General features: G+C 40.9%; 1 protein-coding gene across 1 annotated transcript in view; it reads left to right on the forward strand.

The window, feature by feature from the left end:
- The first annotated feature begins 832 nt into the window (after positions 1-832).
- The window catches only part of LOC118580268 (murinoglobulin-1-like), a 51015-nt gene continuing 38051 nt past the window's right edge, over positions 833-13796 (forward strand). The window contains exons 1-8 of the mRNA XM_036181940.1: positions 833-918; positions 2052-2235; positions 2950-3109; positions 3219-3271; positions 10018-10038; positions 10268-10436; positions 10813-10897; positions 11862-11970. Coding sequence (XP_036037833.1) covers positions 833-918; positions 2052-2235; positions 2950-3109; positions 3219-3271; positions 10018-10038; positions 10268-10436; positions 10813-10897; positions 11862-11970 — 867 coding nt within the window. The remainder of the gene's footprint in view (positions 919-2051; positions 2236-2949; positions 3110-3218; positions 3272-10017; positions 10039-10267; positions 10437-10812; positions 10898-11861; positions 11971-13796) is intronic.

Raw genomic sequence — 13796 nt, forward strand, 5'->3', positions numbered from 1 at the left:
GTTCTTTGCAAAAAATAAACAGTCCCATCAGCTAGAATATAAATCTGAATGTACTCCCCAACTCAGACTTTAATGTCATTCCAGAAAACCGAATTGTATCCCAAATACTGATGTATTTAAATTGTGTAAAGCAATTACCTTTTGTTGCACAGATTATATTTGCCTTTCTAGTAGACCACAGAGATAAGACTTCTCAACTCTACCTTTAGAAGAGGTTGGTGAACTCTGGTCTAAGAAAGAATGGTCATGGTGAGTGTTTGAGCTTGCCCAGTACCCACAGTCCCCCTTTTACACACAACACCCATGAAGGTAGATACTTGAATGACTACAGACAGGAGAACTGAAAATCTACAACCTGGACTATTCTCGTGACTCTCACATGAGGAAAGAGAGAAAGTGAGTTGTCACCTCCCAGGGAGTGCTGCTAGATTCCAGGTGACTAGAAGCAGTGAGGTAGCAAATGTCACACAATCACAGCAGAGTCACCACTGCAAAGATTTAATGGAGGGTAGTAGAAAGACTGAGAAATTCTGCTCTAACTCAAACTAAGTAGATTCTTTGCCCTTGATCCTTGATCAACACCACCCAAGATACTCTGACACCATTGCTGAGACTGTTGCAACTTATTTGAGTTGTGCTGAGGCCACCACTGACTACAGTGACAATAACAGAAAACTCTTGCAAAATCCACTCTTCTGTTTGGACACCTAGGGCGTAGCTTCCTGTTTACACAGTACACTCATAAATAAAGCTCTGTGGATTGGGGGCATCTCTGGAAACTGTATTAGAGAAGAGGACACCATAGGCCCTGTCCCATGTCTTTTCTTCCACCATGTGGAAGGACAGGCAGGCTCTGCAATGTCTGATTTCAGTTCTTCTTGCCTTCCTGACCTCTGCTTCCTTATCACCTGGACAACCGTGAGTACCAAGATCCTCTGTGGATTGTTCCTCCTACAATCAAAACCACCCATTTCTTTTCACAGTTCTTTCTCCCAAAACCCTCCCTATATCATTTTGCTTTTCAATGAACAAATAATAATTGTATGTATGTTCTCCAACTTTAGTATTACATGATTCTATGTTGTCATTTTTTCAATTCTAAAGCAGTTACTAAGCTGAGGTGTGATGTGATTTGGAATAGCATTCCTCTTATGAATGTACCATTAATATCTAGAATCTCAGTGGTCAGAGATGTTTTTCTGTGTTGAAACCTTTTAATCTCTTTGAAGATAAGTATTTATATTGTTGGCACTTTGGGTTGGAAATGTGTAGCCGATAGTTTAACCTTGGGATGTGTATGTATTCAGGCACACTGCAACTCTTGTTAGGATCAAAGACCTTGGATTGAACTGCAAGTAAAACTTGTTATTTGGTGCCCGAATAACCACCTTATCAGGATTATACTGTTGAGTGACTTTTCTTGTCATTTTTTGATATGAAAAATCTATTTAAAGTAGTAAAAATAAAAGCAAACTTTTGATTTTTTTTCTATTATGTGATATAGTGGTGACAGTCTAGATTTTGGGCTACTTTGGGTACAAAAAAACTCTAATGCCAGAAAAAAGTAGAGAACAATTCCTGCAGAGAGCCACTGGTACTTGTTCAAGTATAGCATATGTGAATAATACTACTCTGAATTGCACAGTCATATTATACATCTTAGGTTAAAGGGTTCCCAAATATAAAAACAGGGTACTGTTATTTTTCATGAATTAAACATTATAATCTAGAACAACCATGATGAATTTTTATGAAAAGAATAATTTATCCTCCCAGATTTTTATCTAAAAATATTTAAAACATTCTAGCACTTGAATGCCAGCAGCTTAAGTGAGAGTAGTCATGCCATTTGAAGCTGCCTTGATGGATAGCACTCCTGAAGCTGAGTTATTACCATTACAAACACTGATAATTGACCACTCTGCAGTATCATGCTATCTGTCACCTGCCACCTCAGGCTGGAGAATCTTGGATGGTGGTGATATTGTGAAGAACCGACAGCCATGGACAAGGATATCTGTCCCCAGCTGGTCTCAACTTTTCCTTTCCAGGAAGTATATGGTACTGGTCCCTTCACTGCTCTACACTGAGACCCCTGAGAAAATCTGCTTCCATCTATATGATTTGAATGAGACAGTGACTGTCAGGACCTCCTTGCAGTCTAGCTGGGGAACCAGAAGTCTGTCCAATGAGTTTGTGGTTGACAAGGACTATTTCCACTGTGACTCCTTCACTGTGAGTACTAGATACCTGACCCAATCTGTTTTCTATATTTATGTACACATGAGTGTATATGCATATATAATATACTTACATATTTCTAAAAGAGATTAATCTAGAAACACAGCTACTACTTCAAAACAATAGACACTTAGAACATTTACCCAATAAACAAATAGCATAGATTATCCCACCACAGAATAGGAAGAGCCAATATTTGTTCATGTGCTACTTTTCCATTGAAGTTCCTCCAAGAACCTAGTACCCAGAGAAAGAAGGATTTTGCCACTTTGTAGTACATGCTGGTGGTAAGTTATAAACTTGCAATTAACACTCTGGCTAATCAGAACCACATCTCCTATGTGTAATTGATATCCTGAATAAGTGCTGGGTTTCTTCTTCTGTATCTATCCTCAAGATGCAGTTCCTACTATCATTGATTTGTTAGTTTCCACTGTACCTAAGTTCCAGAGTTATATCTAATTTTCTATCAAGATTATATTTACTCCATAAAAATGACAGTGTCTTTGTTGCTTCCACTGACTCATATGAAATGTTGTGTTTTACAATGCATGCTTTGTTTCTGACATGCCCACCTCACATGATACTTAAACAGAAACTGATTAACCCAGAACTCCTTCCTATAGTGTGGAAGTACAGGAGGTAAAAAGGAAATCTAAGAACTCCAAAGGGTCATGGTTAAGGGTCTTATGTTCCTCTCCTTCTCAGCTACCCAGAGTCTCAGCTTCAGATGAGAAGGTGTCCCTCTCTGTCCACATCAAAGGACCAACGCATGAATTCAACAAAAAGAGTACAGTGCTGGTTAAGAACCAAGAAAGTGTTGTCTTTGTCCAGACAGACAGACCCGTGTACAAACCAGGACAGTCAGGTATGAAGCTCCATCATGGGCAATGGAATGAAGAAGCCATTCTGAACATGGCACAGAGAAGGCCTGGGTATCTGGAACTCACTAGAAAATTCTCTCTCTCTTTCTTCAGTCAAGTTTCGGGTTGTCTCTATGGATAAAAACCTACACCCCCTGAATGAGTTGGTGAGTCTTTTACATGTGGGTATTGGTGGGTTTGTGAAGACATAACGTGACTGGAATATTCTCATTTCTAGCCCCTTGCTAAGGTATGAGTTGGTCTTCTTCTCTACTCTGTTCATTTGACTATTTATAGCTCTTGCTCAGTTACCATTGGCCATGCTATGTCTTCCTTAAATCTTGCACTCTGTTACTGGTTAAGTGTTTCTGGGTTTCTTTATTCTTCATGGAGAATTTCACTGTACAGAAACTTTGGGCTTAATCACACTTTTCAGTCATTTTTTTTTTTTTTGTAGTTTCTGTTACTCCAAGCCATCCTTAAGAAATTCATTTCTAGTGTAACATGGGTATTTCTCTCATATAACTTTGTATTTAATATTTAATTTCTTCCCTAAATGGACTCTTTAAAAATAAAATAGCATTTCCGAGTTTCTTGTCCTCTGCACTTCAGCAAGTGGTGGGTGTCTATGCTAATCACCCTCTACTACAAACAGAAGTTCCTCTGATAAGGACTGGGAGATGCTTTGATCTGTAAGTATAAAGACACATCAATAGCAGTTGATTCAATATTATGACCTTTAGCAGCAGAATTATAATGGGTTCTCCTCTGGTCCTATGGCATGCCTAGCCACAGGTTCTTGGCCCTATAATGATGCCAAATGTGGGTTTCATCTTGCATGGTAGGCCTTAAATCCAGTCAGAGAGTGGTTGATTACTTCCATGACATTTGTGCTATAATTGCACCAGTTGGCGTGTCTTGCCAGACCAGTGGTTCTCACAGTTTATAGAGTTCACAGCTGGGTGAGTTTGGTGACCTGGCCCTTCTAGTAGTGTGCATAGAACCTTCCTGATCTATGAAACTTATTCAGTAGGGATGATGATCAGTCAGCACCAGCTCAACTGTAGAATGTGAAAGCCCAAATTAGACATCTAAGTAACATCCTCTCCAACCAAGGAGCATAGATTATTGTGTCAGAGAGAAAGGAATGACTGAAAAAGCCAGAGGTAGTGAATGAACACAAGGAGACAGTCCTCTAGACACAGCATGGCAGCCCACATATGAACTTATAATTGTGTTAGCATGTAAGACCAAGCCAAACCAAACCTTAGCATGGAGAGCAGAGGTGGACATGAAATCCCACCCTTAACTGAGGCGCTATTGCTAACATCTAGCTACTGGCAGAGAGTTAGTTTTCTTTGGAGTATAGATGCAGGTAAGTCCACTACACTCCAGTGGAAGCCCACATATCCGAGAATATATGGGCAGCACTAATTGGAGTTAATGGGTGAAAAGAGAGAGAAAACACTAAGTTGGTACGTAAGGAATGAAAGTAGTTCTGGTGTGATTTAGAGGAAGGAGTGTATACCATCAGAAAACACTGTACAAAACTCTCAAAGAACCAGCTAAAAATTAAAACAAACAATAAAATAGCCATGTCGTTCTACTTAATGTTCTCTTTACAGATAACAAATTACAATAGACATCATTTGGTGGAGAGTAAAGATTCTATCCTTTCACAATAATCTGTTGTATAATTCTGTCAAGGATATTTTTTCTTTTTTTGTTGTTCTCTCACACAATAGATCATGACCATGTCCTCCTCCTCCTCCTCCTCCTCCCTCCACTCCTGCCAGTGTCCCTCCCTCATCTAGATTCATGTCCCTTCAGAAAAGAGCAGGCCTCCCAGGGATATCAACTGTACATGGCATAAAAAGATGCAATAAGACCAGGCACTAACCTTCCTATCATGGCTGGATGAGACAACCCAGTAGAAAGAAAAGTGTCCCAAGAGCAGGCAAATTAGAGACATGCCCACTCCCACTGTTAGGAGTCCCACAAAAACCCCAAGCTAAACAACCACAGCATGCATGCAGTGGACCTAGCTCAGACCACAGAAATCACAGGCTCTGTTATTTCTCCTTCAGTCTCTGTGAGCCACTATGAGCCCTGCTTAGGTGATTCTGTTGGCCATGTTCTCCTGATGTCCTTGACCCCTCTGGCTCCTACCATCCTCCCTCCCCTCTTTTGCGGGGTTCCCTGAGCTCTGCCTAATGTTCAGGTGTGGATCTCTGCATCTGCTCCCATCAGCTGCCAGAGGAAGCCTCTCTGAAGACAAGTGGGCTAGGCAACTATCTTGTGAGTACAGCAGAATATCTTTAGGAATAATTTTATTTATTTATTGGTTGGGATGGTTCGTCGGTCATGTTTGGCTCTACCCTGGGTCTCTATCCAGGTTCCAGTTACTGGCCATTCAGACAGTGTGTGGCCATGGACTACCTCTAGTAGCTTTGCCCTCAAGTTAGACCAGTCATTTGTCGGCCATTCTCACGATCTCTGAGCCACCATTGCCTCAGCACGTCTTGCAGGCAGGACAAGTTGTGAATTGAAGGTTTTGTGTCTGGGTAGGTGTCCCTGTCCCACAACTGGAAGCCTTGCCTCCTTATAGAAGATGGCCAGTTCCAGCTCCATATATGTCATTACTAGGAGTCCTCAGTAGGATCACCCCCATAGGTTCCAGGAAGTTTCCATTGCACTAGGATTCCACATTGCTCTCTAATGCCCCCTTATCTCTTTCTGTACTCTCTCACTCCATCCCTTGCTCCCCACAAGCTCCCTCCTGTTCCCATCCCCACTGCCCTCCAGTCCACCTGCAAAATCTTCCAAGGGAGCTCCATGCATCTCTCCTAGAGCTCTCCTTGTTACTTAGCCTCTCTGAGTCTGTGGATTGTGGTGTGCTTATCTTTAATTTAGCAGCTAACATTTGTTTATAAGTGAGCATATGTTTTATTTCTCTGGATCTGTGTTGATTACTCAGGATGATTTTTTTTTCTAGTTCCCTCCTTCATTGTATACACACACATGAGTATGGTTCTGCTGGGCAATCTCTTCATCCCTTTACCTATCTCTGTTAGCTGATGACACTAAAATTTCCAGTGCAGACTGTTGATTCACTTCCCAGCACTTTGTGTGTCTCTGTGTAATACATGTTCATTTGTGTGCATGCGTGCGTGTGTGCGTGTGTGTGTGTGAGTGTGTAGACATGTATGTGCTAGACAAAAGACAATCTTAGATTTCATTTCTTGGATGCCAAACATCATGTGTTTTAAGTCAGTCTTTGCTTGGCCAGTGACCCATTGACAGCTGTGTGTCTCTGCTTTCCATCTGGGGCTACAGTAGGCACATGTACCTACTTTTTGTGTGGATTCTGCAAATGGAACCAAGGTCCTTCTGCTTGAGCAGCTAGCATTTTACCAATTGCCTCTCCCTCCTGTCTTTTACCTTCTGGTTTCATAAGGATTACAGCACTTTCATTTTTATTTAGGTTAATTTCACTTCCTTGAATTAATCCTTGCTTCAGTTTTCAACAACTATTCCCAGATGTGTTATTTACATTTTACTATCAGGTTACAGTTCTACACTCAGTCTTGGAAATGTGATTGAAATATTAATAACATATATACTGATTTGGGAAGAGTATAAATCATTTCGTGACAAATATTTTTGTCTAGTGCACATGTATCTGCCCATTATTTTATGTTTCCCTTTATGTAATTCATAATGGTTTGCAATGTTCTTCATAGGCCTACTGAGTTTCTTATTTGACTTATTTCCAAAAATCATAGTTTTCATTAATGAATGGTGTTTATAGAATTTATAATTAGTTGCCTTCATTTTCAATGCAGTTAAGATTTTTTAATGTACCCTATCAGGTTTTATCATGTTCATTTTGCTGAATTCATTAGTAAAAATGACTTATCTTGGATTCCAATAGGTTTTGTGTACCAGTTATAAAGTGATCTTGCTACTGCTGTATAGGGATCATTTTCTCTGACAGGTAAAGAATTAAAGGGCAGAAAACATCTTGAGCACAGCAGAGTGAATCAGCCAGTAAAGAAAGTCTTTTATTAGAGTTGAGGAATCACGCACAGCAGTCACATGGGTGGGAAGACCCTTTGCAGTGGGGGATTTGGAAGCCCTACCTCTCCCTGAGTGCTGGGGTCTTTGAGGAACTTTGAGGGGTCTTTCTTCCTTAAATTTGGGTGGATCAGCTTAAACAAAGACAGAGAGGCAGATACAAATGCAAAGTGACCTCATCTTGGTCTTGTCTGTAATCTATCAGGCTGGTCCATTGCAAAGGTACCCTAGTATTAGAGGGAGAGCCCTACTGTGGCATTTAGGTCTTGTCATAGGTCAGGAGTGTGAGGAGGAAACCAGGATTTCTCTGTTTCTCTTATCTGTCTGTGGCTTCTCTTCCTGTCTGTTTACCTCCCAGGGCTAGTCTAAGTATTAGTCCCTCAGCTGATAGAAACAATTCTCCTTCACTCACAGATTTTATAGCTTAGTTTTCTATTTTGGCTATGTAGACTAGGTCATCCAGGATGATATTAAAGAAATCATATGTAGGACTTTTGTGAAATTTTCCTTTTTCCCAACTGTGCTTACTCCTAATTGACTATTTTTTAAAAAACAAACAAACATGATTTCTCCATGTAATTCTGTCTGGCCTGAAACTGTATATGTAGACCAGGCTGGTCTCAAACTCACAGAAATCAGCGTGCTTCTGCCTTCTGATTTCTGGGATTAAAGGATGTCTACCACTCCCTGCCTGGCTCAGTTGAAGCTTTTAAAGTCTGTTAAGTCAGCCGTGTGCCACTTCCGTTTCTTGGGTTAGTCTGGATCTTGGAAACTGAAACCACAGTATTTCTTTGCAAAAGAGCAGTGTCTGCACCCTCATCTTCAGTATTTAGAGGTGAAAGTGAGTGACACATAAAGACATGGAGTTTGAAAAGAACATGAAAGAGAAGCTCCTGTACTGAGTACCACTTCGTTCAAAAGGTGAGAAAATAAGGCACAAAAAGAGAGATCAGATGAAAATTGAGAGAGCCTAGTCTCATCAACACAGGTCACAAAGCCAAGGAAAGCTTCCCTCATTCAAGCTATGTGTAGTATTTGTCCGTGACTATTAGCATAAATTAGAAAGGCAGCTTGGTGCCATGATAATTTAGCTAAACAAGGGAGTCATCGATCCACTTAAACTAAGACTTCCACAGTCACGGGTTGTTGACGGGTTTTCAGCACCCAGTATTCATTCCGTCTTACAGAACTGGATTCAAATCAACCAGAGACCCATTTTCTACCCCATAAAAGTTGTGCCACTCTTGCACCAATGGGCACGTCCTGCGTGGCAGGTTGGTGTTAGACATCCTAGGGTTCCCAGCTGGATGAGACCATTGGCATCTCCTCTCCTGCAGCAATCTGCACAGCACCTTGTGGCATTGTGAAAGCTGGTCAGCAGGGGGTGTTAGCAGAGCACCAGCTTGATTTCTCTACACCCTTCCACCAAGGTGTGTGGTGTCTTCCACAATAGAATATTATCAACTAGTTATTGTGTGCAATCAAGAAGAGCTTCAAGGTTCTGTATTGCTTTGGGGGGTGTAGGGCCTCCCTGGCCATCATCTCATAAGGCGCTATCTCATGACTAGAACTGGGACGTTTGTTTAGTGATCCTTGCCCTTCAGGAGCAGCATTATCTAGACATGCAGTACATCTTCCTCTGACTCTCCTTATAACTTATGCTTCTTAACAGGCTGAGAAAGCAGTAAGCTTCCACGTGGCTTTTTCATGCGTCCTTAGTGTGGGTTAACCTTCCTATCTTTCCCTCTTGTCTCTCCCATCCCACAGCCTCAACCCAAATGAATGTTCTGTCCCCAAAAGTGCACCCGTGCATTGTCATCCTCTGTGTCATCGTGTGTCCCCTGCCTTGAGGTATTCCCACCCAGTGTTCCTCTTCTAGGTACCTTGAGTCCAAAAGTATTCTGGGTTTGGAGTGATAAAGAACACATAAGAAATAACAAACAGCAGTTATCTTTCTGAGCCTGGCTTACCATTATAATTTCTTTGAGTTTTATCCATTTCCTTACAAATTTTGTGAATTCATTTTTTATAGCTGAATAAACTCTCACTGTGTACACATGTACCACAGTTTCATCATCCACTATCATGATTTATTTTTCTAGACTTTCAGAAACAAGTTCAATCTCACTAAAATTCCCTTACAACTGCCACTGCTTGCTCTCTCTTCCACTTCTGGAAATGATTATGTTTTCTTCAAGCTGATGCTCACCTGAAGGAAATTCACCTCTTCAGACAGCTCAGTTATTGCAGAACCTTAAATGACCTTGTCACTGTCTGTCTTTACTGTATTCCTCATCTGCTGGATCAGAAACACTTTGCCTGTAAAACCTCTGAACATGCAGCCCTCGCCTTAGTCAGCGGCAGCTCTTAGAGCAAAGCAGCTGTTGATTCCTTTCTTTCTTTGCATTTCTGGGCACTGGTTAGACAGTGGCTTGCTCTGTTGAACTACAATCAGGAGGTGTAGATTGAGTTCATGTGCTAATGCCTTTGTATCTCATTAGATGAGGAATGGGAAGCAGTGCCTTGTGTAGAGTGGGGATATATAGCTTCCCAGGACTACCCCAAGTTATTTTGGCTGGATATATTTAAAACTTGTAACCCCATTTCACACTAAAAATATTCCTGATTTGAACAATAATTTCTGTAAACTCCATACTGTAAAGGCTCAGGATGCATCCCCATAAATTATTTTTATTATTACTTCATAACTACAATTTTTTTATTGTTATGAATCATCATGTAAATACTTTTTGAGATAGAGGTTTGCCAAAGTGATCATGACCCACAGGTTGAGAACCACTGTTCTAAACTAACACTGTTTTCTCTTTCATTCCAGTTTCCTCTGGCTTACATTGAGGTAAGAAACTTAACTGTTTCATGTTCAGAGAGAAATCAATCTGCTGAAAGCAACTTGATGCTGGAATGTTGTAGCAGGACTGTGGGGCAGCAGCCTTCCACCACTGTGGATAGTTGCTTCATTATATCACATTCCCTACCCTAATGTTTCCATCATGAACACGTGGTCTTAGATGTGTTGATGTAATTAAAACTCTATTTACTTACAAAATTTACAACCTGTCTCACAGGATCCAAAGACAAATCGAATTATGCAGTGGCGGGATATTAATACAGAGCATGGGCTAAAGCAGCTGTCCTTCAGCCTGTCATCAGAGCCTATTCAGGGCTCCTACAAGATAGTGATAGTGAAAAAATCAGGAGTGAAGACAGAGCACTCCTTCACCGTGGAGGAATTCGGTATGGCTTGGGAAGATTGAAAAAGGAAAGTAGATCTTGTAAGTTTCTGGTTATCATAGGATAAATTAATGAACATGTTGAGTTCAATGGGTAAGGCTATGATTCATCTGACTCTAGCTAAGGCTGTCCACCTAGCAACCTGGAGCTCCCAGAAAGTTCTGGGATTTTCAGAAGCAAATTACTTGGCTTTTCTTGTTTAAATAGATACCTCTGAGATTTTCATATCCTGATACAATCTATCACCATTCCACATTCTAACTTTATTGGGGGCGGAAAACCTTAATAATGGGAAGTCCCCATTTCTTGGCAGAGGCTCATCGTTTAGGCAACTAGAATACTAATTTTCCACCTGAATTTCTCTTCTCTCTCCCAATAGTGCTTCCTAAGTTTGAAGTTCAAGTAAAGGTCCCAAAGGTCATCACTGTGCAAGATGAAAAAGTAAACGTGACTGTGTGTGGAGTGTGAGTTACCTGTGTTTAATCTTCTATACTTCAGAATGTACTTGGACACAAAAGCTACCTGGGATAACATGTCATTGTGGAATATATAATGCTAAGGTTGTCCTTCCTCCTGGAATGTTCTCCTATGGTGTTCATTTCTTCCTCACGTCCCCACTGCTCTGCATCCATAACTGCTTGATCATTCATTGCCTGTGTTGATGATGTTAATCCTGATGACACCAGTGATACATCAAATTATGAGGCAGTAGGGATTTCCTACCTTTGGAAAGAGGAAGGCTCCTACAAAGATCCCCTGACCCATGTGAAGAAAACACAGGCACTAAACAGCATTCTGCTGACATGTTATAGGTTGACAGAAAGAACAGAGAAACAAGGGCTCCCAATCCATCTGCTGTTCCAGCCACTGCTGCCCAAGTTCAACTTTTAAACATCTCACTTTTGTGTTTGCATTTCTGTACCAGACAAATGTGGATCCTGTGTCACAGCAACTGAAATTGCTGTTAATGTCTGGAAACGCAGTAGGGCAAATCATGCTAGAAGGAATTTGCAAATGTGCCTGAATCAAACTGAAGAGACACACCTTAGCTCACATTTGCTTATCATTAAAATAAACATGCTCAAAAAAAATGAATAGGAAGAAGGCAAAAGACTGAGGAGGTCGGTTAGAATAGTCCTGAGTCATTTCGCCATGGTCTCCATTCATCACAGCCCCATCATTTACTAACTGAGGATTCTTAATCTTTTCAGAAGAATAAAAGGGAGAAAATCTTGTCTCCCAGTGGTTCTTAACAGGGCTAAATGGTTTATATATCTAGTTTGAATGTGCCAAGCGTTATATTGTGCCCTATTTTCTGTCATTGTGAAAATACACAGAGCTAATTTACTGTTACAGATTGACAGTGGTGGGAAGACTGTAGGTCTCTGCTTTAGGATGACCCGTGGTTTCTGATCTGTTTAATAACAGATATACCTATGGAAAGCCTGTACCAGGACAGGTAAAGATGCACATATGCTGTGAATATCAGGATTCTAGCAGGAAGGGACAGGAAATATGCATACCTGTCAGTTACCAGGTGAGTAAAATCTGCTCAAAATCCCATTTTTAATATTGACGGTTAACTATCATGGAAATAGAGATAGCAAAGCTGAGAGGAAATGCACACCGAGGTACTGAAAAGAGGATGTTGTGGGACCTTGGGACCTCAGGTTTAGCTCTGTGGTGGAACACTAGGCAGGCACGTGTGCAATCCCCTGCATGACCACCCCTCTCACTCACAAATGTTAGTCCTGGGACCCACTATTATTAAAGGCAAATTTCAGCAATTTTATAGCTAAACTTGGCCACCAAATATATTTTAGTATATATTCATTGTATAAAGTAGTAGGTTTATGACATTTTCATACATGAGTATCATGTATTTTAACCATATTCCCTAGTCCCATTGCCACCTCAGCTTTCTTGAGTGCTCACTCTTGTGTCCTTTTCTTCCTGTATATCCCTCACTACTTTCATGCATTATAGACTATTCTTTGAAATTTAATTGGCACATAGAGAATGTGAGTAAATAGCACAAGACAACAGGCGTCTTTACAGTGTACTCACACACACGTATTGTATCATGTCTTGATTGTCTCCTCCACTACCTGCCCTATTCTCTCCATCCGTTCTCCTGCCAGGCCCTTCCTCTTCCCAAATGGAACAACATCTACTTGGCAGTGTTTCTGTTTTACCCTTACACATGACAGAAACCATGCCCTGCTGTGTGTCTGAGTCTGGTATTCTTGTGAAAGGTGAGATTCTTCATGCCCATAACATTCACCGGTCCAATTATAATTATCCATTCATCAGCTGATGGACTCATTTGATTGTTAGTTACATAAATGTCAGCATGCCTGTGAACACATGTCTTGGTGTACTGACACAGATTCCTTTTATGTATTCCTGACAGATGATCATATGGTACTTTGACCTTGTAATCTATGAGGAGCTTCTATACCAACATTGCAGTGGCTGTACTAATTTGTAGGTTCACCCACAGTGTTGAGGTGTAGAGAACACAAGGTCCTTGTGCTCATAGATAAGCATTAGGGAAAACAGGAATGTTAGAACATGCAGGGTTGTCTCCTCAATGGAGGAGGTGTATACCTGTTTTCCACCCAGAAAGCTGGGAATGGATGTAGCTAACATTCTGGTATCTGTGTCATCTGTCTGGCCAGGACACATCTGAATCTGCCAGACTACTACATTTATCCCAGACAGTTCCTTTCTAGGTATTTATCTTGAGCCCTATTTCTCAGTCTATAGAACCCTCCCTTATGGGTGATGTCACATGTACTTTAGAACACCCTAGGTGACCTTTGTGCTATCTGTAGGACCTAGGTCACTGCCTGACTCCCACAGACTCTTACATTTATATCACTCATTTTCCACAGACCCTTAGCTGAGCAGTGTTTTGCAGTCAATAGAACCCATCTTTATGGGAGATGTCACACATACTTAAGAAATGAGCAGAGCCTAGGTGACCTCTCTGCTACCTGTAAGTCCAGGTCACATTGTCTCCACAGACTTTTATGTTTACCTCCTTCATTCTCCCCAGACCCTTATCTTGAGCATTCTTTTTCAGTCAATAGGACCCATCTTTATGGAAGAGGTCCCATGTACTTTTAAAGATTTACAAAGTAAATATGTTTGAAGCTTTGTTGTATGTACATGGCATTGAGTTATTTTCATCAGGAAACTTTTCCAAAAATGTGCTGTGTTTAAATATGTCTAAAATAAACTGTCCATTATCTGGCTCTAGCAGTTTGAGCCAATAGGGACCACTGAATCATGTTAAACTGGATTTTTTTCTTGCCTCACAGTTTGTTACTGTGATAGTCCTGGTGTTTACAGAGACTC

The sequence above is a fragment of the Onychomys torridus genome, chromosome 3 (genome assembly GCF_903995425.1).
Source record: "Onychomys torridus chromosome 3, mOncTor1.1, whole genome shotgun sequence".
Taxonomy (NCBI): domain Eukaryota; kingdom Metazoa; phylum Chordata; class Mammalia; order Rodentia; family Cricetidae; genus Onychomys; species Onychomys torridus.